This window comes from Chaetomium tenue (genome assembly GCF_020726465.1).
Source record: "Chaetomium tenue strain MPI-SDFR-AT-0079 chromosome Unknown F5144scaffold_1, whole genome shotgun sequence".
In the NCBI taxonomy this organism is placed as follows: domain Eukaryota; kingdom Fungi; phylum Ascomycota; class Sordariomycetes; order Sordariales; family Chaetomiaceae; genus Chaetomium; species Chaetomium tenue.
This window is the reverse complement of record NW_027117329.1, coordinates 5,383,414-5,410,400: the sequence shown is the minus strand read 5'-3', so window position 1 is coordinate 5,410,400 and position 26,987 is coordinate 5,383,414. Positions and strand designations below refer to the sequence as shown.

The following is a 26,987-nucleotide window of genomic DNA, read 5'->3' as shown; positions in this document are numbered from 1 at the left end:
GTCGGTCGACAAGGTAAGCAACCACCTTTTCCATTCCGCTGCACAGCTTCCGTGATGATTACCTATCCAATATCGAACAATCCAACTCCGACCAGCCCGTGGGGACAACAATTCCGCTGAGAGCACAACTTGGAGCGACTTGTCTGGGTCTGGTTTTTCTGGCCTTTGCTAACGCGTCCAACCAGTGTCGACCGACTTGAACGCGCCACTTTCTGTTTCCCATTGTTCGGTAATCTCTTCTCAAAAGGTTAGTCGATTTTTATTTACTTCTCCCCTCCAAGTGATGATCAATGTACAATTATAGGGAATTCCTCATGCCGAATACACTATGTGGAACCACTTGTTTCAGCCTTGTCTGATTTGGACTCTTACCTCTCGGTTGTCTACTGTTTTGTGTCTGCATCAGCGCGCTAACAAGCAACCGCAGGTATGCTCAAACTGCTTCTTCCATCCATCTCCTGGCACTATGACGAAAGTTTGAACGAACGGGCGGACATAAACGAAGCCTCTCCGCCTCCCCTCATCAAAAGCAGGACTGTACATCCTGTGAGGGGGGGTTTGGAGAGAAATTCTTGTTGAGAACTCGTCACCTGATTGTGCTTTTGTCCATCGACTCGATGATCGCTTGACGGATCAAGGATTTAACTGACTTTTCCCCGTCAGGTAATACACATTCTCGCCGGCTTGTTCAAGAACCATTTGCATGATGATCTTTATTCACACTGTTTGATCTACCCTCGGGTGGAAATGAACACTAAACAAAATCTGATTTAATGAGGTACGCTCGATTCGGTTGATGGCGACGCCGACCCAAACGCTAACTTCTCTGGCAGACTGAACTTGATATCTGATTACGATGTCTGTACCGCAACGGTTGCGTTCATTTGCTGACCACTTTGTTGGCCAGGTAACTGTCGAGTATCTTGACTTGTCGTTGAGTCACAAATGTGAGTCGAGCATTTTTCTTTCTACCACATACCTCCATGATGATTTCTTTCCTACCTGTTTTAATTAGACTCTGAGTTCATCGTGACGAGACAACTTCACCTTGGAGAACTGATGAGGTGTCAACACTGTTATTCTTGCGAGCCCTGAGTTGAGGACCATGCTAACTCGCTGTCAGTCCAGGTCCGTCTGCCTTGCCGTCGGTATAGGTCCGGTATTTTAGTCTATCTGTATGCTCTAAATAGCCATGCATTGTTTTTCCACAGAATACACATTTCTCACACTTCAATGTCCATCTCGCAAGTGACCGTGACGTAACGCACATGAGAAACCGAGCACCCTACTGCCGCAGCTGCAACCTGGCGTTCCATCCCACGATGCACCGCACGAGGTCCCAATCTCCATGATGGCCAACCCAATCCGTCACCACAATCCCCGTAGCCGCATCCCCGATCTCCAACTCGGCGGGCCCCTTCCCAGGTGCCCCGTGCCCCATACACAAATACTCGATCATGGACGGATTTATCTTGACGGCGATCCGGTCTGGCCAGCAACTCGCATTGAAGAAGTTGCTCGCACTCAAGAAATTGATGTAGAGCGGCGCCGCCGGCCCCGGATCCCGCACCCCCTTCCCCCCAGCCATACCGTTACCATTACCATCATGCGCCCCCACCCCCTGGACAGCAGCAGCAGCAGCAACCGCAGCAGTAGCAGCAGCCGCCCTCTGCAGCCCCTCCTGCGCAAACCGCACCTTCTGCCGGATCTCCCCGCCGTGGCTAATGCCATAGTAGTCCTGGATCCGGATCGTCCCGCTCCCGCACGTCCCGTCTGCCACGTTGTCCGGCCATACTGAGCCGTCGATGCCGCCTCCCCATCCGGAGGCTGGGGTGTTGGGGGGCAGGCGGAAGCGGCGGATGAGGACGATGCGGCCGCGGGCTTGGGCGAGGGTGGGGAGGTGCGGGGAGGTGTACCATCGTGGGGTGTTTTGGTGGTGGTTGTTGATGTAGTAGGTGTGGAGGATCTGGGCGAGGTCGGCGTCGCTGCCTCGGCCGGTGCCCTCACGTTTGAGGGAGAGGAGGATGGTTTCGGAGGGGTGGGCTTCGAGGAAGGAGTGGAGGGTGCTGAGGAGGGTGGAGAGGTATTTGGGGCCGGTGAGGGAGATGGGGAAGGCGGAGTGGACTAGGCTGAGCTCGGGGATTGGGGTGTGGTGGTTTGGGGAGGAGGTGGTGGTGGTGTCGTTGCCGCTGCTGGAGGGCGGGGGCGGGGGTGGGGTGTAGACGGGGCAGGAGACGCGCACGTCGAGGAAGCGCACGCCGCTGTGGAGCTGGTCGAGGACGGGCACGGCCTGGCAGCGCACCGAGGGCAGGGCGACGTGGCAGGTGGGCGAGTTGTGCGTGCCGGGGATGGAGAGGGCCGAGAGGGGCAGCGTGTCGTCCAGCGTCGACATCCAGGAGGCGAGGTTGGCCGAGCTGAAGAGCGCGAGGTGCGCGTGCTGCGGCAGGTAGATGGCCGTGAACTCTTTGGTTTCTTCTTCCTCTGTGTCATCGGCGAGCGGCTTGAGGACTATGCTTCGCCGGGACGAGGCCGGAATTTCGGCGCTGTAGAGGTGCCCGGTGGCGGGGTCCTTAAAGGTGAGGCGGAGGTGCTCATGCCTGGCTGGATCTGGAGCATAAACGGGGGTGTGGCATTCTGCAAAGGGAGAGATGGTCACACCGGTAATGTCGTGCTTTGATGGAGGGGGCGGCTCCTCATGTTGCACGGTTGCTGCAGGTGGGAGAGGTGCATCGGGTTCATGAGACTCTTCAGGGTTGGTAGCGTGGGACGATACTTTGACCAGCCCTTTTGCTTTGTGTAAGTGCAGATGTGCATGAGATTCTAGACGCTCGACCAGCTTCAGCTCCAGCGGAGTGACGGTGAGATTACGAATCGTGAGAGTGGGGAGCGTCGTGGGCAATGTTGCGGCCGCAGCTGGGCGAGATAATGCAAAGCCCATCTTGCTCCTGGAGCTCTAGGGAAGCTTGGGATGATGGCCAATGCTAATCAGGTCTTCCAAGGTTGGCGCGTTCCGGTTTCTCAAGTTCAAGTCTCAAGATGACATGACATATGCCGGCCCGGGATGATATTAGAGGCCAAAAATAAAAACCCTGCTCAATTGGGAAGTGGCAGTCGGCGGGATGTGATGGAAACGAGGAGTGTGACGGGATATACGACTGAGCCGTGGGGATGAGTGAGATGACGACTCGATCTGGAAGTTTGTTGATCTGTTCATGTCCGAGCTCCCTATATGCTTACGTAATCATTGTCACCCTCTTTTCTTCCTTTTGTTCTCCTCCGCGAAGTTGTCAATGGGAAGTAACTAAATGATGGAACGTTGTCTTAATGGCCTTAAGGGTGTGTTCCCTTCAGTGAAACTGCCGAATTACCTGTATGACACCATAGGTATCTGGGATGTTACTTCTCCATCTGGACAGGCATGTAGCTGCTGAGGTAATTGTGTTTCAACCCAAGACAGTTTCAAGTTACATACAAGCGCTAATTTGATGCCAATAAAAGGAAGAACTTTCGTTCGCCCTAATATTGTCTTAGCTATTATTGTCTTAGCGAAAAGTTCCTGGCCGAGCCGGGCTGATTACCGGAGCTCCCCGGGTGTGGGGCCGAGTCTTGCTTGCAGGTCCAACCAATGGTACAAGTTACAACCACTAACAAGGCCGGCAGACTCTCTAGCACAACGCATAATTCAACTTCAAACATCAGTTTTCATATTCATGTGTATCAATACCTTTAGTGGCGTTGACATAGCAACTAGGCAGTCGAATGAAGCCCGATACCCTAGCTCAGTTCTGGCCGTGCTCGTATATGTTTATACTCGGTCTACTACCGAGGTAGCTAAGACTCGACCACAAAGGACGCGATTGAATTTCCACGCGTGCATCTACGAGCTCAGGGAAAATATCGAATAAAACAGACATTCGGACTGATCAGGTTTGCCGAGGTAGTAAATATCAGGCTTGGGTGGTATAGGGTTTGTATTGCAATCATGGAGTGGTATAATCTCGTCTCAACTGGGATGTAATCTCCGTGGCTATTATTTTCTCTCCTCTAGCCTTACCTAATTATTGATTTCTTCACTGGGTCCATACCATCTCGAGACTCGCATGGTTCGCACTGAGCTTAAGTAATGAGCAAGTCAGCAACTTAGCCACCGTGTCGTCAAGCGCGGCGCAAGGGTACCGACGGGGGACATACATAGGCTCTGCTGGGGAACGTCGGCACGTCAGATGCAGAGAGAATAATGTGAAAGGAAGAGAAAATGGAGTGGATATATAGCCAAGATTTTGTGCAGCTAGCCCGTAAGTCCACTGTGAGCTAGCTGGTGATGCTGAAGGGTATCACGTGATAACATACGAGAACAGCTTTGGCGAGGACGGCCTTTCCATCCGGGCCAAGCGAAGCCTTTTGGGCAGCCGGCTCGGTCCCAAAGGTGCATGCAAGTAGAGTTTCTTCGCCAATTGGCACTCGTCGACGTCTTGTTTGATATATCAAGCCCAAGTTCTTATTGGGGGAGGGATGATGTTGCAGCTTTACCGTTCGGAGACAGAGGGCGAGGTTCGCAGGGAACGCCTATCAACCACACCTGTCCCAAAATTGACCATCCAATGACTTACTCCTGGATAGGAATTAAAATGTTCTCTCCATGACTTTATCGAGCTGCAGGGACAGATTGATGAAGGGAGCGCGGCTCGGGTCCGAGCCGCCCGGACAGCCGTCGCCAGGGCCTCGGGCAGCCGGAGTTCCCGACACATGAGCTTGTTTTCAGTAACTCTGCAATGGTGAATCGCAGGTCAAGCGTGGTCGACCGGACGTCCGTCAGTTCGTTATTAAGTTCCGAACCGGAGTTAGCTGGATAAATTCAGCTTCCAATTTGAGGGGTTGGGGGAATGGGTTTGGGCTTCAAAACGACCCGGTTCACATCGCGGGTCTAAAAATGGACGTCGACGAAGTCCGGCGGGAGGAACGTATAAGTACGGGCATGGTCGAGGTGTGAGAGAGAGGCTGTTGGATGAGTCCACCAGCAAACCTTGCCATCAACACCAAGTCTACTCATCACAGACAACATGCGCTTTTCGACTCTCGCCGTCACCGCGTTCGCCAGCTTGGCGCTCGCGCTCCCCTCCTCCGTTGGATCGGTCGCCCCGCGCGAGGACAAGGAGTGCATGACTCGCGAGGAAGCCGCAGAGATTGTCGAGATCTACAAGCGGCTCATCGCCAACTACACGCCGGAGGACGCCGAAAAGTACTGCGCCTCGAATTTCGTCGACCGGTCTGACAGCATCAACACCTTCATCCACCGGCCGCTGGGCGAGCCGACGTTTGCGACCAAGGAGATCTTCATGGAGGCGGTACGTCATGATGCTCTGAGGCATTTTCGGTTGGCGATTCGCGGAGCTGCAGCTCGAAATGGTGTGGCTGACGCTGTTGGTTCATTAGCAATTGTCAAACCCCCCGTTCCCTGTCGAGGTCGACAGCATCGATGCCGTTGACTGCGAGGCCATCGGCCTGCGCTGGCATGCCACGTTTGGCGCGGCCAACCAGCCCAGCCGTGGGCTCACCCTCATCGGGACGACCAAGCGCGAGGGTTGGTGGCAGATCAAGAGCCTGGATGTCGAGTTCAACAGTCTGATTTGGCTGCTCAACATGGGCGGGAGCTACACCTGGGAGGGTTAAATCATCATCTTGAAGCGATGGAGGAGAGGTTGGTGAGAGAGAAAACGATGTGGAGCCGAAAGGGGTCAAGTTATGCTGCGTGGTTGTGTGGCTGTGTGTTGGTTGTTGATGAGGTCCAATCCAAAAATCCAATAAAAAGGTGCTCTAAAAGGTCGTCGCTTGCCCAGCAATCACCGCTCGAAGCGGGCTGCAGAGAACTTGTGCGTGTGTGGGCAGGTGCTCGGCTAGGAAATTGCCCCGTGAGATGCGACACGTCGGTCGGAGTTGGTTGGGTCGAGAACCACTTGGATAGGTTTGCTGAGAAATGGACTCGGTTGCTCCGACGGCTGTTGCTCGATTGAGACTACCCCGATTCTCAGTCCAACGTCCTTGCGCCTCCTCATAGGGCTGCATGGTGAGACTGGCTGATCGTGGCTTGTCATCTGGAGAAGTCGGTTGCGCTGCTTGTCGCTGCTTGGCTCTGGGTTTCTTCGGGAGGAGTCAGCAGCACGAATCAATGATGCCCAGCACTGCGGCTGAAGGATTCTAGAGTTCTGGGCTAGGTCTTGCTTCGCCTAGCGCATTATGGTTGTTGTCATTGAAAAGGGACATGGTGTGGCCGGAGCAATCCATTTTTGGCAACCAAGGCAACCCAGTGGAGGACTCGCTGACTTGCCGATTTCCGAGTGCTTCTTTTTTTTTCAAGTTTTGTGGGTTGCGCGAGCGGATTCCTGGGCTTGACGAAGTGACAGGCGCGCAACGGGCGAGGATCCGAGCGGGTTCCTGCACCGAAGCGCACTCGAGACTCGTCCTGATTGGCTCTTGCCCCTGAGAACGCCTGAAAGACCCACTATAAGCCGGGGGTCTAGATGGGCAACATTGGATGGTGCGTGCCTTGTGGACCGGCCAAACCATCAACTCGTGCCATGGCAAGGAATGGCAGGAGAAATGAAGGCGCCGAATGCGCCAGGGGTATCGTCGGTATCGGCTGGAGATGCGGCCAATGAGCTTGGCGAGTTAGTGCGAGCAGGCAACGGCTGGGTGCCAGAAGGGTCAAACTCTGCGAGAGAATTCGAGGAGGAGCCGACCCCCGTGTCATTTTATCCAAAAGGCGCAGCAAGCATGCCATCCCCATGCCATCCCATGCAATCCAAGCATGCACGCACAAGTCAGCTTGAGGCTTGGTTGCACTGAAAACCGCCGACCTCCCCCCCCCTCTTCCGCTTCCTTTTTCTCTTCCACCCTCCAACGCGTCTCTGCCTGTTAACATCGTGGTGCTCAGCCGCAAGTCATTCTTTTAAATCCAGTCACTCTTTAAATCCATTCTAGTCGCTCTTTTATCGACACTCGTCCCTCCTTCTTTCTGCAGATCACCGTTGTTGTGTAACCCGTCCCAAAACAGCAAAGATGCGCTTCTCCATCACCGCCCTTTTCGCTTTTGCGACCGCCGTCATGGCTCAGACCGAGGGTTTCAACGTCATTACCAAGCCCGTAAAGGGCGAGAAGGTCCCTGCCGGATCGACGTATGAGATCGTGTGGCAGCCCAGTGCCGCCCACCCGGGTGAGATCACGATCGGCCTGCTTGGTGGAGCCTCTCCCCAGACTCTGTCTGTCGTTGACACCATCGCGAGTAAGACATGTCCGTGCACTCGGTTGAAGAAAGAACAACGTCACTAACCACGCTTGCGCTAAACAGAGGGTGTCGATGGCGAGGATGGCACCTACAGCTGGAGCGTGCCCTCCACCCTGGGCGACCTCGCGACGTACGGCATCATGATCACCCTGGAGTCCGACGCCAGGATCTTCCAGTACGGCTTCCCCTTCCAGATCGTCCCCGACGAGAGCGGCAGCGAGAGCTCGGCCGAGCCCACTGCCTCTGCCACCGCCACCGCCACCGACGACGACTCCGAGACCACGACGACCTCCACCAAGGCCTCGACCAAGACCGCCAGCACCAAGTCCGTCACCAGCACCACCAGCTTCTCGGTCCCCTCGTCCACCGTCGTCTCGTCCACCATCCAGGGCAACCTGTCCACCACGGCCAGCCCCTCGTCCACCATCACCACCAGCGTCATCTCGGAGAGCCCCAGCCAGACCGAGACCTCCACCTCGAGCATTGCCACCAACGGCGTTGCCTCGCTCGCCGCTGGCTCTTTTGCCATGCTCGGTGGTGTCGCCATGGCCGTCCTTGCTCTTTAAGCATGGTCGTGTCTGGCTGCTAGGATCTTTTTTTTTTTTTTGTTAGGTGGTAATGGTTTTTGAGCGGGTTTTATGTGTGTGGATTTTATATTCCGGAGCTGCAGTATCTGCACCAAAATGACTAGTCACCATAATGGCATCACGAAAGGAGGGATTTGCATTGCAGTGTATCTCGTTTGGTGTGTGGCGGCGCGTTTGATGGCTAGGGGAGAGAGAGTTTTGCGGGTGGATAGCATGCTGTTCGTCTAGCCATGGCGTTGCTGAATGTGATACCCCCTGTTAATATCTGAGACACCAGATGGTCAAAGTGATGCAGCGTCTGCATGCAAGTTGCCGTCTAGCTGCATCTCGCCGTCCCCGCCAATCAATGCATTGTTGCTTTCTTTTGGGTGCATGCAAACAGAGCTGAGTATTCAATGTGGACCTTGACAAAGTACTCCGGCACATCCGGGTCTACCGCAAGGCGTATTTGTATTGACGGCGACTAGCTACTGCGCTGCTCCACAACAAAGCATAGACCTCACGAATAAGCATCATCACCAGCAGCTTATCAACCTCGCCGCAAACCGTTTCCTCACCCCCACATCAATGGATACACAACTGTTCTCCGCTCCCAGTCAGCGACGGACACATCCCATCCCACCCCTAACCACTCAACCCCAGAACGCCAGCGCCTGCTTGCCTAACGAGCTCTGGCCCGCAGCGTTCGCATGGCATCCATCCTGAACCTCACCCCGCATCAAATTAAAATCGCCGGGATAAGTAACATTAAGTGCAGCATCCGCACCAGCGCGCTTGGCCAAGTCAATAGTAAGCTGCGGTCCCTGCGGGCCGGCCAGGAAGCAGCTGGTGGGGTTATCCGGGTAGAGAGGCTGGCCGGTGATGTAGATCTTTGCGCCCGGGGCGGCGTGCTGGCGGGCGTTGGCGACCAGCTGCTTGACCTCGTCGTAGGTGGCGCCCGGGTTCTGGAAGATGCAGATCTGGATCCAGACGGACGACGGCTTGCCCCCGTGCTGGGCGGCTTGCTGGTCGAACTTGCCCCAGCTGGGGGAGTTGGTGTTGGTCCAGGACTGGACGACCAGGCCGCCGGTGCCGTAGGGGCCCCACATGTGCTTGCCGCCGTTGGCGACGTAGCCTTGGGCGACGTTTTCGGACATCGAGCAGCCGATGAAGCCCATCGTGCCGTCGCCGTTGGCGGCTTGGCGCTTGGAGGGTAGGGCTGCCGTGAGGGTGATGAGGAAGGGGGCGAGGGTCAGCTGCATTTTGAGTCTTGGGTGGTTTGTCAGGGGGGGCTGTGCTCGTTGTTGCTGACTGCGGTGGTTGCCGTGAATGCTGAGGCCTCTGGTGAAGCTGGTAGTATCTCTCTCTCATACCGGAAGATCCAGCTTTACTTATACCTGAGTTGGACTGGGTCAAGCCGGCGGCAAGCCATGGCTTGAGCTGCTCTCGACGTCACAGAAAGAAAAAAACATCCCCGGTCATCGTTGCCGGCTTTGCTGTCCGGGTTCGCAAACGCTCCAAGATGAGGAATTCGGAGGAAGGAATAGATTATCATATCTTCCGTGCTCCCCTCGGCCCCTGGAGTCGGCTCGACCGTGTGGTTGAGCGGCCGTCCATCGGGGCGGTACCATGAAATAAACCGGGCATCTTCGATTGGTCGGCGCGCAATGAGGCCTGTTACAGTTTAGCGTATCGGCGCGGAGCGTTACCCGGCTCTGCTCATTAGTGGATGAAGGAGCCCGGAACGACCTCCGTCCTCTGCCAAGGAGCCCGGTTCGGGAGAGCACCAGGCGACGGAAGAGGCTCAACTCAGTATTCGAGACTGGTCGACCATGGGGTAACTCTTGGGTGTGATTACCCCGCGGGGATATGGAGGCAGATCTATACCGAGACCAGGAGCCGGGGAAACGTCGTCACTTGAAGCCACGAGGCATAACGAAACCTGTATCAGGTAAAAGAAATGGAAAATCAAGAGATGGAACGGACCTCGAAAACACTCCACCTTTACTTTCCCGAAGAAGCCTGATTTCGCGCGCAATTTCACATCCCAGAAAGCACAAGACACCATGGTGGGAGTTCCTCGTTCTAAGGGCTGCATCACATGCCGGAAACGGAGAAAGAGGGTGAGTGGGCGGAGGTACCAGAGCCGGGGCATGTCGTTGATGGGAGTTGAGCCATCGATGGACTAACAGCTGAGCTACCTAGTGTGATCTCGAAAGACCGACGTGTGGCTAGTGCAGAAAGGCTGGTTTGGCATGCGAGGGCTACTCCGCCGAAAGGGTCTTTGTCGTGAGCACACCGCGCAGTCGGCAGGCGGGTTACAGAGCATCTCCAACCCCTTCTTCCGTTGGCCTTCCATGGCAGCGCATTATCCAACAGAACCAGGTGTCCAGCAACATCACCAACCTCCGCCTGCTGGCACGGCCGGAGGATGAGAGGAGGTGCATCGACCAGTTTTGGGAGGCTTACTTCTCGTCAGGGCAGCCTATCCCGGACAGTGCTGCTAGGAGTTACACATGCACCTGGACGGAAACGGCACGGAAGTTTGATCGGGGGGATGACTGCCTTCGATACGCCTTGTGGGCCAACTGTCTTCTCGTAACCGGGAAACGCCACGGGACAGTGTGGATGCTCAGGGTGGGGTCGAGGTTCTATGGGGAAGCACTCGCTAATCTGAGAAATTCGTTGGGCGGGACACGGGGCCCGAGAAGGGGCACGTTAATAGCAACTATTAAGTTGTTGAGCATGTTTGAGGTATGGGTGACGTTGCTCACCATGGTAGCCAAGCGGGACTGGGATCATTAGCTGATATCTTGCATCTACAGGCTTTCTCTACGCTAGCAAACGGTTCGACGGCCGATCGGGTCCAAAACTGGCAACGCCATCATGCCGGGTAACTTGCCCTGATTACCGCGAGAACACCGGCGGCGCACATTGACGGGGAGGCACATCACATGTTTGCTGACGAAAGGGTTGAGATGGTGAGTTTTCCGTCCCCAAATCGTGAAAAAGTTCAAGTTGTCTTGGGCGGCGTCTCATACGGTACGGCATAGGCGCTATCTGCCATCCTCCAACGGAAGCGGTTGGTGTTGGGCGCTCCAGAATGGAAAAGCATCCCTTGGCAGAAAGTCCCCAAGGATTTCAAGGACATTCTTGTCGATGTTTTGGTCGATATGCCTCAACTTGTTGAGGAATTCGACAATATGAGGCTCTGCGCTGATGCGACCAAGCGAGCGGCTTTGCAAGTCGAGCTTGAACAGAAATGCTGGGAGCACGACCAACAACTTCTGGCTTGGCTCGGTATGCTCTCCCGGATTTCCAATCCCAACAAGCAGTCCAGCCGAGACGCCCGGGCAGAACCCCGAGCAGAAGACATTGTCATACACATCGCCCAAGTCCACGGCATGAGTCTGTATTGGACCACTTCCCTCGTCTTGTATAGCATCCTCCGGTCAGTTTCTGGACCCCAGACAAACCTCCCCGCACATACAGACCAGGTGCACCATGCTCGCAATCTCACGGCATCCCTCGGCACGCTCCTCCAACCCAAAGCAGGGCTGTTCGGGCAACAAAGCGTAGTCCTCCTACTCGAGATCGCGTTACAACATGCCATGGCCATAAGCACAGCATCACCTGATGGCGAAGCTCTGGTTGAAACTCTGAAACGACTCAAGGCTAATTCGGTGAATGGGCCGTCGATGAAGTTGGAGGCCAACTCTGCTCATCATCAAGGGGAGTATCAGAGAAATGAGGATAGAATAGGATGGCTTTCTAACACCACTCTATAAAAATGAAACCAGTTGCTCGCTAAAGAAAAAGAAGTGAAGCGCTAAAACAACAACAGAAACACAACAAACAGACAACCGCTACTACTTGGAGCCCACAGCGATGTACTTGACCTCCAACGCGTTGTCCAAGCCGTCGGCCGTCTTGTCGTTCGGGGGACCAGGCCTGCAATTTACCAATGTCAGTTCAACTTCCCCCAAGTCCAAAAACCAAACGATGGAAAAGCAAAGAAGTACTCACCAGTTCCCGCCCACAGCCACATTCAAAATAAAGTAATGCGGCGAATGCGCCACCGACTTCCAAATCTCCTCCTTCTCCATATCCTCCCCACTCACCTTATTATACTCCTTATCATCCAACAACCAGCGAATCGTCTGCTTCTTCCAATCCCCATCCGTCCTATCCACCTCAATCGCCCACGTATGCCAGCCATTATCCGCCAACTTCACCGACTTGGTCAACCCCCCACACGGACTGTCCCCCGGCCCGCAGTGCGGCGTGCCGTGGCCCGTGGGCTCGCCGTTCTTGCGCTCCATGATGTCCAGCTCGCCGCACTCGGGCCAGGGGACGCCCTCGCGCGACGACCCGCCTAGCGTCCAGAAGGCGGGCCAGATGCCTTGTTGTTTGTCCTGCGGGCTGTCGCCGAAGCGGAGGTGGGATTGGAAGCGCGTGGTCTTTTTGTCTTGGGGCGTGTAGGTGGCGGTGGACTCGATGCGGCCTGAGGTCCATTGGCCGGAGTCGGAGCGCAGGGGGATGACGAGCAGCGTGCCGTTGCCCGAGTGGTGCATGTTGTCGGTGGAGGTGGTGTAGTCTTGGACTTCGTTGTTGTAACGGACGCTGGGTTGGGGGGAGGGGGTGGTTAGTGGGTGGATGGTGATGGGATGGGGTTAAGGGGGGATGAGAGGGTTTGTATGTACTTAGTTATGACATTCCATTCGGCGGTGTCAATGGCCTGGCCGGCCTCGCCGTCAAAGGAGATGAGCTTGTCGACGTTGAAGCCGGAGAAGCCAGCAAGCCCGAATAACAACAAGGGGTTGAGTGCCACCATGTTTGAATGCTGACCTGTTGGGTAGTAGATATAATGGTAGTGTAAGGGAAGTGAAGAAAAGCAGTGGTCGGTTCTGGGATTGTAGAGTCGAGGCGAATATGAGGCTGAAAGGGGGTAATGATATCTCGAGAGAACAATGGTGGTTGCTTGGTGGTCCGAGGACGGGAACGTGAAGAGAGGAAACAAGTCAAGGCAGGAGAGAGGCTTGATGGTGAATGTGATGCTCGAGATGCTGGACTTGGAGACATCGTCAAGATATATATATCGTCTAGTCTGGGGGCCATAGTCCTCCCCGGAAAAGCGGCAGTCTGAATTACTAGACCCCTCTCAACCGGACGTGTCGTACCAAGCCCGAAACAACGACAACACTACGGATTTCTCACTCAGATGGCTATGGTGGTGGGCTGCGTCGTCCGGAGGACATGCCTGGCGCTCGGGTTGCGAGCCACAAGGCCGGGTTAGCTGAAAGCGATGAGGCCCAATTCCGGGGACGGCAATGGGAGAGGGTTCTAGCACTTCAAATAAGGTTACCGTGGGTCTAACTAGTTGGTAGGTTATATTGGTTGCGTTTTTGGGTTATGAAAATTATATCTTGCTCTCGTTGATCGCATTTACTGTGTAAGTGGCGTTTATTGGGATTCATGTTGCTGTGCCGCTGATCTGAACGCCCCAGACCTACAATAACCTACTAAGCTCTCTTGGCGATTGTGTTCGGATGGTCAGATGGTGTACTTCGTCGGCTTTCAGCAGCTGGCTGCGTTTTGAGCGGTCCTTGTCGAGGAAAAGGTCAACGAGTTTCGGCCAAGGCCAATGGGGCGGCCATTTCAAGCATTTGAAACGTGGGACATGGCCTGCCGTCTCGTCTCTTTGGTGAGAAACAATCGCCCCCGCGGCCATGATCATGACCATGATCGACTGGCATCCCAAAGAGGTAAAATCCGTACGTGTTGTAGATAGGTATGCTGGAATGAATGATGAGATGGGGGAAAGCTTAGTTGTCGCTTTTCTCACTCTCAACCCGCCGATCATGATGATGTTTGGTTTTGCTGACGCCCAAGCGCCCCCCAAGATCTTTTAGAGATCTGGAAGATCGGATGGACCGTGCCTTGCATCCAAATTCGGGAATCCCCACACCGTGCCTCTTGCATCGTGTGTGGCGTGCCAAGATTTGAGATTGTGTGCGTGGGCCATTGGACTGCTGAGACAGGGGCTCACAGGCGGTGAGGAGCGAACCCCACGAAGCTGCCCCTCGCCAAGAACCCAACAGGGGACCCTCTTGTCCACTGGGCCCACAAATATTCACACAGACAACTCAACCTCTCCGCAATTCCACGACTCGTTGCCGACCCTTTCTTCTGTTTGCTCTCTCCGCATCGCGCTGTGCGCTCCTTGCTCTGCTTCTACACCGAAGACTGCGACACCTCTAATTCCAACACATAAACACCGTAAAAATGAGAGGCGAGGTAAGAGCACACACCCGTTGCCCTTTGCGACTCGACGTGGCCGCCCACATTTGGCGATACCTTCAGGCCGCGGCCCGCCCGCAATGCGGAGACTGCCAAGATGATGCCATCGCCATTCGGGTTTATGGAATTTGGTGATGGTTTGCTTGCCCGACCCCAATGGTGTTTCAGCAACAACCATTGCCGCTATTTTGCACCGATTTCGTGCAATTTACGACTGGTCAACTTGGTTGTTTGTTGTTACCCTTACTGGGCCGGGCAAGCTTGCCACACCTCGGCTATTAAGAACGCCAGGGCATGACTGAACTTGCTACACAATATGGATTCCATAGTGCGCGAAGCGGGATGCTGACACGACTGCTCACCAGATTCTTCATGTCCACCTGGGCCAGGCTGGTGCCCAGTTGGGCAACAGTGCTTGGGAGCTGTAAGTACCCCTACTCACCGCTTTTCTTTATGCCGCCAGTTTGGCTAACAAACGCTTTTAGGTACTTGCTAGAGCACGGCCTCTTGCCTGACGGCCGCCCGAACCCCGAGGCCACCGACATCGCCGAGGGCGGCTCCTTCGATACCTTCTTCACCGAGACGAGCGGTGGTAAATACGTCCCCCGGTCCATCTTCGTTGATCTCGACCCCTCGCCGATCGATGAGATCCGCACCGGCACCTACCGCCAACTCTTCCACCCCGAGCTTCTCATTAGCGGGAAGGAGGATGCTGCCAACAACTATGCCCGTGGCCATTACACCATTGGCAAGGAGATGATCGAGAACGTCGTCGACCGCATTCGCCGTGTTGTTGGTATGCGCATCTATCCTTGATTCGACGTTTGGGAAGGCCATTGCTGACACGAAGTGCCAAGACAACTGCCAATCGCTCCAGGGCTTCCTTGTTTTCCACTCTTTCGGTGGCGGTACAGGGTCTGGTTTCGGTGCTCTCCTCCTCGAGCGCCTGTCGACCGACTACGGCAAGAAGTGCAAGCTGGAGTTCACTGTTTACCCGGCGCCGCGTCTTTCTTCTGCCGTTGTTGAGCCCTACAATGCTGTCCTTTCCACCCACAGCACCATCGAGAACTCGGACTGCACCTTCCTGGTTGACAACGAGGCTGTGTTCGATATCTGCCGCAAGAACCTGGACATTCCCCGACCGAGCTACGAGCACCTCAACCGTCTGATTGCTCAGGTCGTCTCTTCCATTACCTCTTCGCTGCGGTTCGATGGCGCCCTGAACGTCGACTTGAACGAGTTCCAGACCAATTTGGTGCCCTACCCTCGTATCCACTACCCCCTGATCAGCTACGCCCCTGTCATTTCGGCGGCCAAGAGCGCTCACGAGAGCTTCAAGGTATCCGAGTTGACTTTCCAGTGTAAGTGCCTAATGTTCTTGCGTTTAGTTCTCCGTGAGGGTGGTCGAGCTAATTTCTCCTACTAGGCTTCGAGCCCAACAACCAGATGGTTGTCTGCGACCCCCGCAAGGGCAAGTACATGGCCGTCGCCCTCCTGTACCGCGGCGACGTGGTCCACCACGACTGCGGCGCGGCCGTAGCCCAGCTCAAGGCCAAGGCCTCGTTCAACCTGGTCGAGTGGTGCCCGACCGGCTTCAAGATCGGCATCAACTACCAGAAGCCCGTCGCCGTCCCCACCGCCTCCCCGGAGGACGGCGGCCTCGCCTCGGTCGACCGCTCCGTCTCCATGCTGTCCAACACCACCGCCATCGCCGAGGCCTGGTCGCGCCTCGACCACAAGTTCGACCTCATGTACAGCAAGCGCGCCTTCGTCCACTGGTACGTCGGCGAGGGCATGGAGGAGGGCGAGTTCAGCGAGGCCCGCGAGGACTTGGCCGCCCTCGAGAAGGACTACGAGGAGGTCGCTGCCGACTCGACCGAGTTTGAGGAGGAGGAGGCCGAGTACTAAAAGCGGCTGGTACCGTTGGCGGCGGCGTAATTTTACGGGTCGGCGCAGACGAGCGAGCTCTGTGGGTGTAGTGGGTGGTGGGGGGTCGCCTTGTCAGGTTCTCCGGGGAGGGGGGGAAATGACAGGAGTGAATGATGGCTGATGGCTGATGATGATGGACTGCTTTTTGCGTCGCATGCGTACATGAAGATGTCTATGAAGATAATATCCCCCAGCAAGCCGTGTTCTTTACTGCTTCTGGCATTTGTCCATTTGAGAGATAGCACTAAATGTGGATAGGGGTCTTGGTGGTTTGGGTGACTACCGGTTCCCTGATGATTGTTATGTTCTGGACGTCCTATGATACTTGAAATTGGCGGCATGGCGCCGTTACCGCGAGAGGGCGCCACACCTTATAGGTTGGGGGCGGCGAACGGCATGCATTATGCCTCGGTTCAATCAACTGTGGTGACTTTATTTCTCTTGCGCTGGAGGTAGGTAGTCGCGACTAATGGGACGATTGTCCATTAACTACCTAGGCAGCGGGCCAACACACAACGAGGCTCTAACCGGCAACCATCGGTCTATCGCAAGGATCCGTATATAGTATACACACAGGTACAACCGGTCAACACATTCCAACACATTTATTCTCACAGTAGACACCTAGCCCCCTCGGCCCTCCCGCTAGTATTTCCCAACCTTGCCACCCTTGCCCTTCTTATTAGGCGGCTTGGCCTTCGTCTTCCCCTTCTTGAACTTCAAGTCCTTAGGCTTGCCATCCTTCGCGCTGGCGCGCCGTCCCTCAAAAACGAACTGCTCCGGCCCCTTGATCCCGCCCGTCTCTCCGCCTGCAGCTTCGCCGCCGCGGTTCACAAACCGGTCGCGCCGGTCCCGCCTCTTCTTGCTGTTCAGGCCGGGAGCCTTACCCGCGAGCTTCGCCGCGCCGAACCGGCCGAGCAGTTTGCTCGCGCGCCCTGCGAGGGTTTGGGACTCGGCAGTGGGCTTGGGCACGTATTTCCCCTCGGCGTTGCTGCCGGTGTCGGGCTTGCCGCCCCGCTTGTCGAACTTGCCGCCCTTGCGGTCGGAAGCCGCGGGGGCCCTTTGGTTGCGGGCCTCCATTGCGCGGGCTGTCTTGTGCGGGGCCTTGCAGCGGGTGACGCGGAGCTCGCGCGGGAGCATCGGGGGGAATTTCTTGCCGTTGATGAGGATCGCCGACTCAACTGAGTTGCCGTCCTGTGAGCGGGGTTAGTTAGTGGTTCAAGGGTGGCATGGGCTGGGGGGATGAACTAACGTAGAACTGGACGTAGGCGAAGCCCTTGCCTACGCGGGTCGCGGCGTCTCGCACGACGCGGACACTCTCAACTTTGCCGCCCTCTTTGCCGAAGACACGCCAGAGCCCTTCCTCAACGTCCATTGGTGTCTTGGTCCGTTTGCGCCGCTCGCCGACCTCCTTGCCCTCTTCATTAACTTTGACGTTGTATACGCTCTCGTCATCGACGAAGCCGAGATTCCCGACGAAAACGCAGCGGCGATGATCGACAGCTGCCGGATGGGCTACGCTATCAACGCGGAGATGCCGATCAAGCACGACGGTGCCGTTTAGCTGCGCCACAGCGAGCCGCGCTGCCGCAGTGGTACTATAGACGGCGTAGGCATTGGTAGACTTTGTGGTGGCTTCCAAGACTTCCTTCTTGATGAATGCAGCACGTTTCGGTATCCCTGCCGACTCAAAAGCCGTCGAGCGGAACCGTATCGATTCTACCTTTTGAGGCGGGTCTGCCTTCTTGTCAAGGATGGACGAGAGGTGTTTTAGCAACGTTTTCTTGGCCTTGCGCGAAGTAATCGCTTCGGCTGCAACGTTGCTGAGGAAGACGGTGCGGTTTGCCTTCTCTAGCTCGGATACTGCAGGGCGGGCAGCGACTGATTCGTGAACGGGCACGTCATCTCCTGATTCGTCGTCGTCCTCCTTTTCAACCTTGGAAGCCGTCGGCACCACGTCCTTCTCCGTCGAGTCTGCCTTGTGCCGCTTTCCCGACGGCTCGTCTTCGTTTGCCAAGCGCTCGAAGTAGTTGGCCTCGAGGTTCTCGTCGTCATCTCGCTGTTTCCGTTTCCGTTTCCGTGCCTCGTCTTGAGATGGGCCACGGGTAGCGGCTCTTTCTAGAACCTCTGCGGCTGCAGTTTCGTCGTCCGCGCTTGAAGCGGCGTCGGCTTCATCATCTCCAGAGTCATCTTCGCTAGACAACATATCTTCGTCATCATCTGAATCTTCGGCGCCCAATTCGGCGCCACCCTCGTCCCCCGATTCCTCCTCGGAGCCTTCTACTTCCTCGCTCTCCGAGGCGTCCTCGTCCTCCTCATCTCCCTCGTTCTCGGGAATCGCCCTCGGCCTTTGCGGAAGTAGATCAACGTAGCGCGACTTCGGGGGTGTTTTAACGGCTCCGGCCTGAGAAGGTATTAGAATTGGTTCGACTAGCTACGGTCAGGGGTTACTCACGCTGTGGGAAAACAAAGCATCCAAGGTGGGGTCAATCGCCTTGGAAGAGACAGACAGACCGGATTTGCTGTAATAGTAAGATACATCAGTATTCCCGTGCTGTAAAAAAAACCCTAAAAGAACCTTTTTCAAATTCGTACCTTTTTGCCATCCTGCTGTATGCTGGCGTCTCGATGCACGCTCACAATGGATGGGGGAGTTGGCAGCTGGTTGGTCGGCTCGATAGGAGCAGAAAGAAAAGCTGAAAAGCTTCGTCCGTGATTCAGGTTCAGGTGTGGATACTGCCCTGAAGAGTTGTAGAAAACGGGTCGAAATAATGGAACTTCCGGCCTGGACAGAAACGGGCAGTCCAGCAATACCTTCCTCTCCAGCACCCCAGAGCATGGTGGGAAGGTCCTCTCAATGTGCCGAAAATTCGCTTATCGCTCCTTATCGGAAACTGCCGGGAAACACCGCTTTCCAGGGTCGCAGGAACTCGGCCGGCGGGCAAGCAGCTCTCGGTCATCCCGCCCGTCTGTGCTGCTCTGTCGCTCCTGTTCCCATCTTCTTGGTCAATACCGGGCACCACCAAACTTTCCAATCCTACCCACCACACATGCGTTCAGCCCTTTTGCGTGAGATTGACAGCAGTAACGCACCGTATTATTCTGGCTTCATCGACAAATTTTATTTATCTCTTTGGGCGCCCTCGTCATTATTATTCTTCCGGTCGCAACCGCTGCCGACAGCAAAGCCGCCCGCTCGCGGAACCCGTCGAGTTCATTTTTGCGCGACCCTACTTTCTCGACCACAAACGCCCACGGCGTCATTGGCACAATATTTAGCGATTCACTATAAACCTAACTGCATGGTCTACGATGGCCACAGGTGATACCGCGCCGCCTTTGGCACTGTCGAGCCCGCCCCCGCCCTTGCTGGACAACAGCCCCAGCAGCGTCTCGAGCCCCCTTAGCGAGCCCGAAGACAAGGATGGATATGGCGACGAGGTGGATTTAGACATGCGCGACCTCAGCGATGGCCACAACACCCCGAATCGGAATGGTACCCAAGGCGACCCCGACTCTGACGCCGCCTCCGAGTCGGACGACGAAAGCAAGCTTTCAGAGGTGGACGTGAATGATTCAGAGGCCGAGACAGAACGGCTTTACGATACCCCGCCAAAGAATGGCGCGACACGCGACATGTTGAATACAACTGGTGAGGGGAATCGGCGATTTACAGACCGCCGAGACCGAATTTTCGAACGAAGCCCGAGCAAGCTACACCAACAGCTGCGTGCCGACATTGAGACCGGGGACGTGACTAGCAGTCACAATTCCGTCTCCGAAGGAGAGGACGGAGAGGATGACGACGTGTCAATACCCTCTAGCGAACCTGAGGTGGACTCGGCCAAAGAGTCTCGGCTCCGGGCGGCCACATTGGCCAAGAAGAGCCAGACCGCTCCCACCAAAGACGCGCCCACTTCACACCCAAGAAAAAGCTCGGCCGATTCTCGGAAACGGAAGCGCTCCTCTGCGACCGAGCACTCGGAATCTGAGCAGCCGCTGAAAAAGCGGACCGGTTCGGTTAGCGCGGCCGACCAGGAGTCTCCCGACGAAGTTGCCATGGCTGACGACGACGGTCTTTCGACAAATCCGCAAAGCGGCAACCACACTGCTGAAGAGGATAACGAAGAAGTTGTCGCTACGACGGAGGCTAAGGAGGAGCTTCCCGACACGGGCGATGAAGACCTTGTCGTGTCAACTAGGTCCCGGAAAGGGAAGCGCAGTCCGACGAAGAAGCAGAAAAGCAAAAGCCCAGGGGAAACCACTACAAAGGAAGAAGCGCCAGACGAACCTCCAGAAGATGCCGACGTGCAAAGCGTCGAGGTGCCCACGCCGCAAGCCGAGGATGACCACGCCGACGAAGTCGACGAGGAAGCCGAGGCAGCCCACCGTAACGAGGAAGAGTGTACGTAGCCGGCAACCCTCTCTTCCGCCTTGGTCAAAGCTAACTGGGCAGCAGTGGAACGGAAAAAAGCGGCGTGGGAAGAGCTAATAGGCATCGAGAAGCAGTTTAGCAGTTTCCGAGAACGGTCCGTACATTGTTTGGCCACACACTTTAAAGTTCAAATGCTGATTTCCTCCAGATTATACCAGGAACGGCTGGAGCAGCTCAACCAGGAAGAGGCCATGCTTACGAGCGACAATCCGACGCACCCCGAATATCTCGCGATGCTTCAGTGCCTTGAAGAGCGGCGGGCGGAGAAAATCAGGAAGAGCGGCCTTGAGTGGCAATTCAAATTGTCGGTCCTCCGACACCGAGCAGTTGCGGAGCGTGCGCAGATCATGTCCCAGTTTTACCAGGCTGTGCGCGAATCGAGGGACGAGATGGTGACAGAGCTGGGCGAAGAGTGGTACCAAATTCAACAAGAACGCCGGCGGGCGGCGAACACAATACCGGACTATGGGATTCGATTCCCTGCTACGAGACAACAAGCCCTCAGAAACGCCGTCTCGTACAACAAAGAAGTCTCGATTCTTTCCGGCTTCGCCAAGCACGTCGGTTTCCCCGCGGCACCATCTATCAACGGCGCTTCTGAAGAACAGATGGAGGCGGATTTCGACGCTATTCATGTGAGTTTGGTACTAATACCGGTTGTGCGGTTTCGACCGAAGCTAATAGCGGCACTAGAGCATCCGTGAGCCAATACCGAGGCAGACATCAAACCAAGCGGCCGCCTTCCGGCCGGAATACCCGGGAGGTCTCGCCTCGTTCGTCCAAGGGCTCGGTGCCGCCGGCGAGCAGTTTATTGAACAAACCCCGTGGGCAAACCCAAACCACCCATCCCACCGGGCGCAGCAGCCACAAGCACACCGTGACAACAACAGTTTTCAGCCCACGTTTGCCGGTCCGTCGTCGGCGCCGAAGAGGCATTCGAACCAACCTGGGGGTTTGTTCTCTTCAAGCACGACTACTATCCTCAACGGCGATTCCCCGGTGCAAGTGTCAAAGACTCAGTCGCCAGTTGTGCCCGAGCCGTCTCTCAAGGGGAAAATGGGCCCAGAGGCCCTCAGGCGAGAGCCTGTCATTCATGCATCTTGATTTTTTTGCTTCTTTCCTTTTTTCGTTTCATTCATCTTGAGCACGTCCTTGGAGGGCAAGCGGTTTTCATCGCCAAAACTTAACGGAGTTTAGCGCCAGGCATTGGGGAACCCCATGGAACTTGTTGTATCATGGTGGCTGAGCATTTCCGCCGCGATTTGCGTTTTTCTTTTTCTGCCTTTTTCGGTCTGGGCATTTGACGTGGCAAGGAAGGATACGGTCTGGGTTCTCGGATCGACTAATGTCGTATAGATGAGGCATGTGTATGGATGAGGATGTGTACAAACAGCCGGTTTTGCCCATCGCGGGGTTGTATTTGGTCGGGGTTGTGGTGCTTGTTTGGATGCGTAGGACCCAGCGCGCGGGGATACCAGGTGTTTTTGTCTGAGTTGTTGTTACCCGGGCTAGACGCCCGGCGGGAAGCCATCGCTGTGTTTGAATCGAAAATAGATTCCCCAACTCCATATTAGTGTCGATTGTACATGTAAAGTAATACAATTGCAGTTCCAACGACAACCCATTCCCCCCACCATGCAGGAGCAGTGTGTCCCTCTCCACTAGGTTGGTATAAGCAGGCCCCCTCCCTTTATTTGTTCGCACCTTGGGAGGTAGGCTTTACTGGCACATCGGGAACCTTGACATCCTCGAACTCGTCTTGGCCGATCGCGGTGATGGTGTAGGCCCCTAGACAATCCTGGGTCAGTCAACCGGAACCGGGAGAAGCTGCAAGTTAGGGGCGGGGGGGCGGCCGTACAGATACTAATGGCAAAAGCCGAGATACCGAGCCCAACCACAGCGTTCTTGACCAAGTACGGCCGCCGGGCCCGGATCAGGGCGGCTGACTGGCGGTTGCGGTTGTCGTAGTAGCTCGAGCGTGAGAGTCTTTTGCGGGGGTTAGAAGAGGGGGGCGTTTGGTAAGTGGAATGTGGCAGTGGCGGTTGTAGTAGTGGTGGTAGTGGATGGTGAACTTACACCATGGCTGCGTTATGAGAGCGCTGTGGGTGCTTCCACACGACGGCTGCTGGTGATGTGATCTTTAAATGGGGAAAATGAAGGCGAGCATCGGATGTTGCCGCGTGGGTTGTGTGTGGTGATGTAGCTTATCGCAAGCAAGCCAATGGGGAGACGGGCGCATTCCCGCAGTGAAACGGTCCGTGCACCCTGTAGCCCTTGGCTCCTTTCACGTCACCTTGCTTCAAAGCGCGTCTCGCACCTTGCAAGGCTGGAACAAAGCCAAACTTCAACTCACCACAATCCCCGAATCCATTTTCCACCTTGACCACGACCACTGAATCTGTTGAGACGACCGGAAGAGGAAATTTCAGATTGAGACGATCGTTGAACCGCATCACGCAAACATTGCTGACGGTGGAATTGATGAATCTGGTCATTTCTGATGCCATCAACCTCTGCCTCTGCCACACAACTTGACTTTTCCGGGTTTGCTCCACTGGCACTCAACAACCTGGGATTTCGCAGCGCAGTATGACTTGACCTCCGCCTTTGGGTTTCGCAAGTCGTTACTGGAGATTTGACTTTCGGAGGTGATCATTGTCTGTGGGCTGCAACAGTACCTGCTTTATTTAGCTCTCGTTCAGCGCATCAGGGCATCATCTGAGCGGAGGCATCATTTGGGACCAGCACAAGCTGCAATACATCGCGCTGGCCTGGTCGACCACCAACCAACCTAGACTGCCTTGTCCTGTCCCCTTTGCCCGTCCAAGCATCAGACAGCGCTCTTTGTAGAATTTTTGCTGCTTTACCTCCACCTTCACACTCTCGACAACGGTCCATCGAGCAACACCCAACGCTTCTTCTCCGTTATCCCCCCCCCCCCGACCACCAGAGAGAGACGCGTGAGCAAGAGCAACGCAACGAACAACCACCCACCATGGCTGCCGACTCCACCTCGACAGCCCCCTCGGGCAATGGAGTCTCGGTCGCGGAGCAGCTGGAGCAGCTCGGCGCGGCCCGCAAGCTGGTGCTCGAGAACGCGACCTACTACGACCGCATCGTCAAGGGCGTGCTGCCCATCATCGGCCCGACGGCGCCCGTCGAGCTGCGGCGATGGGGCGCCGAGTTCCTGGCCGAGTCCCTCGCCACCCCCGTGCTCTCCATGCGCGACAAGGAGAACATCACCGTCGCCGTGCTCGACACCATCAGGGGCCTGCTCGACGCCCCCGGCGAGGACGTCATCGTGCTCAAGGCTAGTATCGCGGCGGCTGCGAGCGCGTATCCCGTTGCCGTGAGGTGGATGTGAGTATTCTTCTTTTTTTTTGTTGGAGGGGTTGTTGGGTAGCCTAGCTTGGTGGGGGAAAAGGGGCTGGAGGGGAGAGTGCTTGCTGCATGTGACACCTGCTTCTTCTGGTGTGCGCCTGATCCCTGGGCGTTGATATTTTGTCGCGGTGCTATGTATTCAGATCAAACAGGGGGCTATGCTAATCCGGGTGTCATAGTATCAACAACTCTTACCACACCGAAAGCTGGGAACAAATGTCGGCCGTCAAGTCGAGGATATTACGTATCTGGGATGGGGCGCCGGTACCCGTCAAGCTGAGCTGCATAAAATTCGCTCAGCGGGTTGTGCTCGCGCAAACGGCGTCGAATGGGACAGAGCAAAAGGTTAGTGGTCGCCGGTGCAATGGGGCGGTATAGCAAGCGCTAACATGGAACACGCAGTACAACGGACTCGATATCTCTCTCAACATGATACCGCCGAACCATCCCCTCCTAGATCCCCGGCAGCTGGAGGCTGAAGCGACTGGACTTCTGGATAGAATGCTGGGCGTGTTGCAGGACAACAGCAGGTGGGCTACATTGTATACTCGCACTGTGGGAATATTGACAACTGACTTGCTTCAAAAGTGATGCCCTACTTGTTGATGCCACCATCAACTGTCTTTCTATCCTCACTCGGTCCAGGCCAAATACATCAAATCGCATCCTCAACACGGTTCTCAATTACAATCCGCTAAAGCTAGCCAACTCCCCAATGACATCGAAGACCAGGGTGCTTGTTAGGTCTTTAGAAAAAACTACCCGCATGTTCCTGACTCATCTCCTTAGGCGGTAAGCAACATCATGGGTATGATCACAGGAGGCTCACTCAGCTAACAATGTACCAGAGACCCCAATAATCCCATGTCGGGGAGGATTCAGCAATATGTCGAGAGGCTGATGCGGTCACGAGCCGAAATATTTGACGAGGCCGGCCGTAAAAGAGCGCTTGCCGACCAAGCCGTGGCGGGTTATGGTGACGCCAAAAGACAAAAGGTGGAAGCCGGCGCTCCTCAGTTTTCGGTCCCTCCTCTGGGACCGGGGCCGCATACGCTTGCCGGTGTATTCACGCTCACAAACAACGCCGGGTTGCAAGCGTTCGATGCCACGCAGTTACCGGCGAATCTTGCCGCCAAGATCGGCGTCAGGACATTAGCCGCCCTCGATCAGAATGTTTTGGACCTGGCTCTCAACGTAAGTGCTCTCAGAAACGGACCTAGCGACCGTAGTATATGAGTACCGACTGACCTTACTAGGGTATCCGGGACCGCCTCACTTCTCTCCACGCTGCAGGGGCAGCCGCGGCAGCAGCGGCTCAGCCTGCCGTGATGAACGCTGCCACGGCCCCCTTGGGCGTCGAAGAAGACGACGACGACTACGAGCCAGACCTCACCCCAGCCGAGGACACGGAACAGATCCTCAACAAACTCGACAATGCCCCTCCAGAAGAGCTCATGGGGCATGCCGCGGACGCCGGCGCGGAAATGGCCCTCGGCCCATTCAGCCTACCACCACCACCCACCCTCGACCCCGACGCTGCCGCCAAGCTCAGCCAAGCAGCTGCCTCCCGCGTCTTCGGACCGTTATCAACCCTCAAAGACCCCGGCGCGGCGGTGCGGAAACCCAAGGCGGGCATCAACCGCCTGGCCGCGAGCTCGTACGACCGCGATTCCTGGCTAACAGTCATCACGCGCCTCGCGACCCGCAGCACGGCCGGCCTCGATGGCGCGCCCAGCAGCGGCATCAAGTCCGAAGAAGGCGCCCTCGACCGCCCCCGCGCGTCGCTTGGCGACAGCATCCGGGAACTGCTCTTTACCTACATCCTCGAGGACTGGCGGCGGCGCATAGAAATCGCCGTCGCCTGGCTCTGCGAGGAATGGTACAACGACCAGCTGACGAAGCGGAACGGCAGCGGCGGGGAGCTCAACTACGAGAAGTGCGCGCTGCGGCTGGTGGATGGGTTCTTGAGCTACATTACCGCTCAAGACAAGGTGCTAACACGGTTCCTGGCCGAGATCCCTGAGCTGAGCGCGCCGCTGCTGGGGAAGCTCAAGGCGCTCTGCGCCGACCCGACGACGGTGCAGCTCGCGCTGACGAGTCTGCTGTACCTCGTGATAATGAGGCCGCCGGTGAGGGAGATTGCGCTGGATACCGTGGCGGAGATTTGGACCGAGTGTGAGTGCTTACCTAACCCCTTTTCCCCGGTATTGCGTTGAGGCTTAGACTGACTCGCGTAGATGAGGACGCGCGCCCCCTGGCGGCCAAGTACCTCGTCAAGTGGAGGCCGGGGTTCATCGAATCGCAAACCCGAGGCACTGGAAGCGATGCGGCGGCTGCGAACAGCATGGCGATTGCGACATGAAGAACAAGACACGGAACATCGACGACGGGAAAGAGAGGGACGGAATAGCGGGCGTCGACATAGTGTATGACCTATTATGTATTCTATCTCCACAACTAGGGCCCGGACTGGGTTTAACCGGGTGTACGAGGTCGAAGGCCATCAAAGCAAACTGTGGGCGAGGGCGGAGGCGTTGGTCAGGGGAAAAGAGGACCTGTACGAGGTGACTACCTTAGTTATTAGTGACACGCGACGCGAAGACGCGACGTGTCGAAGATGCGTCATTGGCATAAACCGTCATATTAAAAGCACAGATTTGGCAAACTTTACCTGCCATCCTCACACTTGTTTAAAAGATGACCGAGATGAAATAAAGAAATAAATAATGTTTCTCCCCAAAGGGTGTAATTTCTATGTACGCTTCGCAATGAAAAAGTCAATCTGCTGATCTCGAGTCAAGAAACGAAAACACAGCCATCGCATTGTTCCATGTTCAACAAAGCTGCAGGAAGTTCCCCATGACTGCCAGGCACAGACCTTCCACCTGACAGATCCCTGTCTCAGATTCCAACCCAGCGGGCCGAGCACAGGGGCTGATGAATTTAGCAGCCACTCACAATGAAAAGAACAGGGCCCCGCTCGAGAGGTTGCATGGTTGCTGTGGCAGTAGAATCGAGCATGTTTGCTGCACTTTGCAGCGCGCCGGCCTCAAAGATGGTCGCAGTCTTGATGGATTAATCGTTTGACGGGGGA

The 26,987-nt window shown here is 55.9% G+C and overlaps 11 protein-coding genes across 11 annotated transcripts; 6 read left to right on the top strand and 5 right to left on the bottom strand.

The window, feature by feature from the left end:
* Positions 1-1,285: 1,285 nt before the first annotated feature.
* On the bottom strand, positions 1,286-2,938 carry F5144DRAFT_480997 (PLC-like phosphodiesterase; the record flags this gene model as incomplete). Its single annotated transcript, XM_066785260.1, has 3 exons — positions 1,286-1,573; positions 1,619-2,692; positions 2,774-2,938. The coding sequence occupies 3 exons, from the start codon at positions 2,936-2,938 to the stop codon at positions 1,286-1,288; spliced, it is 1,527 nt and encodes a 508-aa protein (XP_066649340.1).
* A 1,914-nt stretch (positions 2,939-4,852) lies between these two features.
* F5144DRAFT_72034 (uncharacterized protein) lies at positions 4,853-5,742 on the top strand. Its single transcript, XM_066793367.1, has 2 exons — positions 4,853-5,345; positions 5,434-5,742. Exons 1-2 carry the CDS (start codon positions 5,061-5,063, stop codon positions 5,668-5,670), a joined length of 522 nt encoding a protein of 173 aa, XP_066649339.1. The 5' UTR covers positions 4,853-5,060; the 3' UTR covers positions 5,671-5,742.
* Positions 5,743-6,683: 941 nt separating this feature from the next.
* On the top strand, positions 6,684-7,889 carry F5144DRAFT_558221 (Ser-Thr-rich glycosyl-phosphatidyl-inositol-anchored membrane family-domain-containing protein). The gene is made up of 2 exons (XM_066788069.1): positions 6,684-7,279; positions 7,346-7,889. Exons 1-2 carry the CDS (start codon positions 7,057-7,059, stop codon positions 7,846-7,848), a joined length of 726 nt encoding a protein of 241 aa, XP_066649338.1. The 5' UTR covers positions 6,684-7,056; the 3' UTR covers positions 7,849-7,889.
* Positions 7,890-8,268: 379 nt separating this feature from the next.
* F5144DRAFT_71849 (uncharacterized protein) lies at positions 8,269-9,562 on the bottom strand. The gene has a single exon (XM_066793365.1). It carries the CDS (start codon positions 9,108-9,110, stop codon positions 8,502-8,504), a length of 609 nt encoding a protein of 202 aa, XP_066649337.1. The 5' UTR covers positions 9,111-9,562; the 3' UTR covers positions 8,269-8,501.
* Positions 9,563-9,914: 352 nt separating this feature from the next.
* Positions 9,915-11,427, top strand: F5144DRAFT_589364 (uncharacterized protein; the record flags this gene model as incomplete). The annotated part of the gene is made up of 5 exons (XM_066790031.1): positions 9,915-9,971; positions 10,084-10,613; positions 10,766-10,829; positions 10,929-11,148; positions 11,291-11,427. The coding sequence occupies 5 exons, from the start codon at positions 9,915-9,917 to the stop codon at positions 11,425-11,427; spliced, it is 1,008 nt and encodes a 335-aa protein (XP_066649336.1).
* Positions 11,428-11,676: 249 nt separating this feature from the next.
* Positions 11,677-13,019, bottom strand: F5144DRAFT_71947 (concanavalin A-like lectin/glucanase domain-containing protein). The gene is made up of 3 exons (XM_066793366.1): positions 12,552-13,019; positions 11,875-12,471; positions 11,677-11,799 (listed from the first exon to the last, which is right to left on the bottom strand). The coding sequence occupies exons 1-3, from the start codon at positions 12,680-12,682 to the stop codon at positions 11,718-11,720; spliced, it is 810 nt and encodes a 269-aa protein (XP_066649335.1). The 5' UTR covers positions 12,683-13,019; the 3' UTR covers positions 11,677-11,717.
* Positions 13,020-13,941: 922 nt separating this feature from the next.
* Positions 13,942-16,500, top strand: F5144DRAFT_558202 (Tubulin/FtsZ, GTPase domain-containing protein). Its single transcript, XM_066788068.1, has 5 exons — positions 13,942-14,145; positions 14,514-14,572; positions 14,634-14,944; positions 15,006-15,509; positions 15,575-16,500. The coding sequence occupies exons 1-5, from the start codon at positions 14,134-14,136 to the stop codon at positions 16,054-16,056; spliced, it is 1,368 nt and encodes a 455-aa protein (XP_066649334.1). The 5' UTR covers positions 13,942-14,133; the 3' UTR covers positions 16,057-16,500.
* On the bottom strand, positions 16,501-18,902 carry F5144DRAFT_503455 (uncharacterized protein). The gene is made up of 4 exons (XM_066786421.1): positions 18,673-18,902; positions 18,533-18,599; positions 17,330-18,481; positions 16,501-17,271 (listed from the first exon to the last, which is right to left on the bottom strand). Exons 1-4 carry the CDS (start codon positions 18,681-18,683, stop codon positions 16,723-16,725), a joined length of 1,779 nt encoding a protein of 592 aa, XP_066649333.1. The 5' UTR covers positions 18,684-18,902; the 3' UTR covers positions 16,501-16,722.
* A 158-nt stretch (positions 18,903-19,060) lies between these two features.
* On the top strand, positions 19,061-22,048 carry F5144DRAFT_558193 (Sds3-like-domain-containing protein). Its single transcript, XM_066788067.1, has 4 exons — positions 19,061-20,482; positions 20,537-20,606; positions 20,661-21,147; positions 21,206-22,048. The coding sequence occupies exons 1-4, from the start codon at positions 19,390-19,392 to the stop codon at positions 21,614-21,616; spliced, it is 2,061 nt and encodes a 686-aa protein (XP_066649332.1). The 5' UTR covers positions 19,061-19,389; the 3' UTR covers positions 21,617-22,048.
* F5144DRAFT_558192 (uncharacterized protein) lies at positions 22,049-22,703 on the bottom strand. Its single transcript, XM_066788066.1, has 3 exons — positions 22,589-22,703; positions 22,371-22,498; positions 22,049-22,300 (listed from the first exon to the last, which is right to left on the bottom strand). The coding sequence occupies exons 1-3, from the start codon at positions 22,591-22,593 to the stop codon at positions 22,203-22,205; spliced, it is 231 nt and encodes a 76-aa protein (XP_066649331.1). The 5' UTR covers positions 22,594-22,703; the 3' UTR covers positions 22,049-22,202.
* A 560-nt stretch (positions 22,704-23,263) lies between these two features.
* Positions 23,264-26,571, top strand: F5144DRAFT_71747 (uncharacterized protein). Its single transcript, XM_066793364.1, has 7 exons — positions 23,264-23,872; positions 24,073-24,238; positions 24,296-24,423; positions 24,482-24,685; positions 24,742-25,087; positions 25,150-26,068; positions 26,131-26,571. Exons 1-7 carry the CDS (start codon positions 23,508-23,510, stop codon positions 26,253-26,255), a joined length of 2,253 nt encoding a protein of 750 aa, XP_066649330.1. The 5' UTR covers positions 23,264-23,507; the 3' UTR covers positions 26,256-26,571.
* Positions 26,572-26,987: the final 416 nt, after the last annotated feature.

Bases quoted from the DNA above. Each gene is read 5' to 3' on its own strand.
- F5144DRAFT_72034 (XM_066793367.1), top strand. From the start codon at position 5,061: ATGCGCTTTTCGACTCTCGCCGTCACCGCGTTCGCCAGCTTGGCGCTC. The intron at 5,346-5,433 runs GTACGTCATGAT...TTGGTTCATTAG, and splicing joins AGGAGATCTTCATGGAGGCG to CAATTGTCAAACCCCCCGTT.
- F5144DRAFT_558221 (XM_066788069.1), top strand. From the start codon at position 7,057: ATGCGCTTCTCCATCACCGCCCTTTTCGCTTTTGCGACCGCCGTCATG. The intron at 7,280-7,345 runs GTAAGACATGTC...TGCGCTAAACAG, and splicing joins TGTCGTTGACACCATCGCGA to AGGGTGTCGATGGCGAGGAT.
- F5144DRAFT_71849 (XM_066793365.1), bottom strand. From the start codon at position 9,110: ATGCAGCTGACCCTCGCCCCCTTCCTCATCACCCTCACGGCAGCCCTA.
- F5144DRAFT_71947 (XM_066793366.1), bottom strand. From the start codon at position 12,682: ATGGTGGCACTCAACCCCTTGTTGTTATTCGGGCTTGCTGGCTTCTCC. The intron at 12,472-12,551 runs GTACATACAAAC...CCCCCAACCCAG, and splicing joins GAATGGAATGTCATAACTAA to CGTCCGTTACAACAACGAAG. The intron at 11,800-11,874 runs GTGAGTACTTCT...GGTAAATTGCAG, and splicing joins GTGGCTGTGGGCGGGAACTG to GCCTGGTCCCCCGAACGACA.
- F5144DRAFT_558202 (XM_066788068.1), top strand. The intron at 14,573-14,633 runs GTAAGTACCCCT...AAACGCTTTTAG, and splicing joins GGCAACAGTGCTTGGGAGCT to GTACTTGCTAGAGCACGGCC. The intron at 15,510-15,574 runs GTAAGTGCCTAA...TTCTCCTACTAG, and splicing joins ATCCGAGTTGACTTTCCAGT to GCTTCGAGCCCAACAACCAG.
- F5144DRAFT_503455 (XM_066786421.1), bottom strand. The intron at 18,482-18,532 runs GTGAGTAACCCC...ATACCTTCTCAG, and splicing joins ATGCTTTGTTTTCCCACAGC to GCCGGAGCCGTTAAAACACC. The intron at 17,272-17,329 runs GTTAGTTCATCC...CCCCGCTCACAG, and splicing joins TCGCCTACGTCCAGTTCTAC to GACGGCAACTCAGTTGAGTC.
- F5144DRAFT_558193 (XM_066788067.1), top strand. From the start codon at position 19,390: ATGGCCACAGGTGATACCGCGCCGCCTTTGGCACTGTCGAGCCCGCCC. The intron at 20,607-20,660 runs GTCCGTACATTG...GATTTCCTCCAG, and splicing joins TTTAGCAGTTTCCGAGAACG to ATTATACCAGGAACGGCTGG. The intron at 21,148-21,205 runs GTGAGTTTGGTA...TAGCGGCACTAG, and splicing joins CGGATTTCGACGCTATTCAT to AGCATCCGTGAGCCAATACC.
- F5144DRAFT_558192 (XM_066788066.1), bottom strand. The intron at 22,301-22,370 runs GTACGGCCGCCC...AGGATTGTCTAG, and splicing joins GGCTTTTGCCATTAGTATCT to GGGCCTACACCATCACCGCG.
- F5144DRAFT_71747 (XM_066793364.1), top strand. From the start codon at position 23,508: ATGGCTGCCGACTCCACCTCGACAGCCCCCTCGGGCAATGGAGTCTCG. The intron at 24,686-24,741 runs GTAAGCAACATC...ACAATGTACCAG, and splicing joins CTGACTCATCTCCTTAGGCG to AGACCCCAATAATCCCATGT. The intron at 26,069-26,130 runs GTGAGTGCTTAC...TGACTCGCGTAG, and splicing joins GGCGGAGATTTGGACCGAGT to ATGAGGACGCGCGCCCCCTG.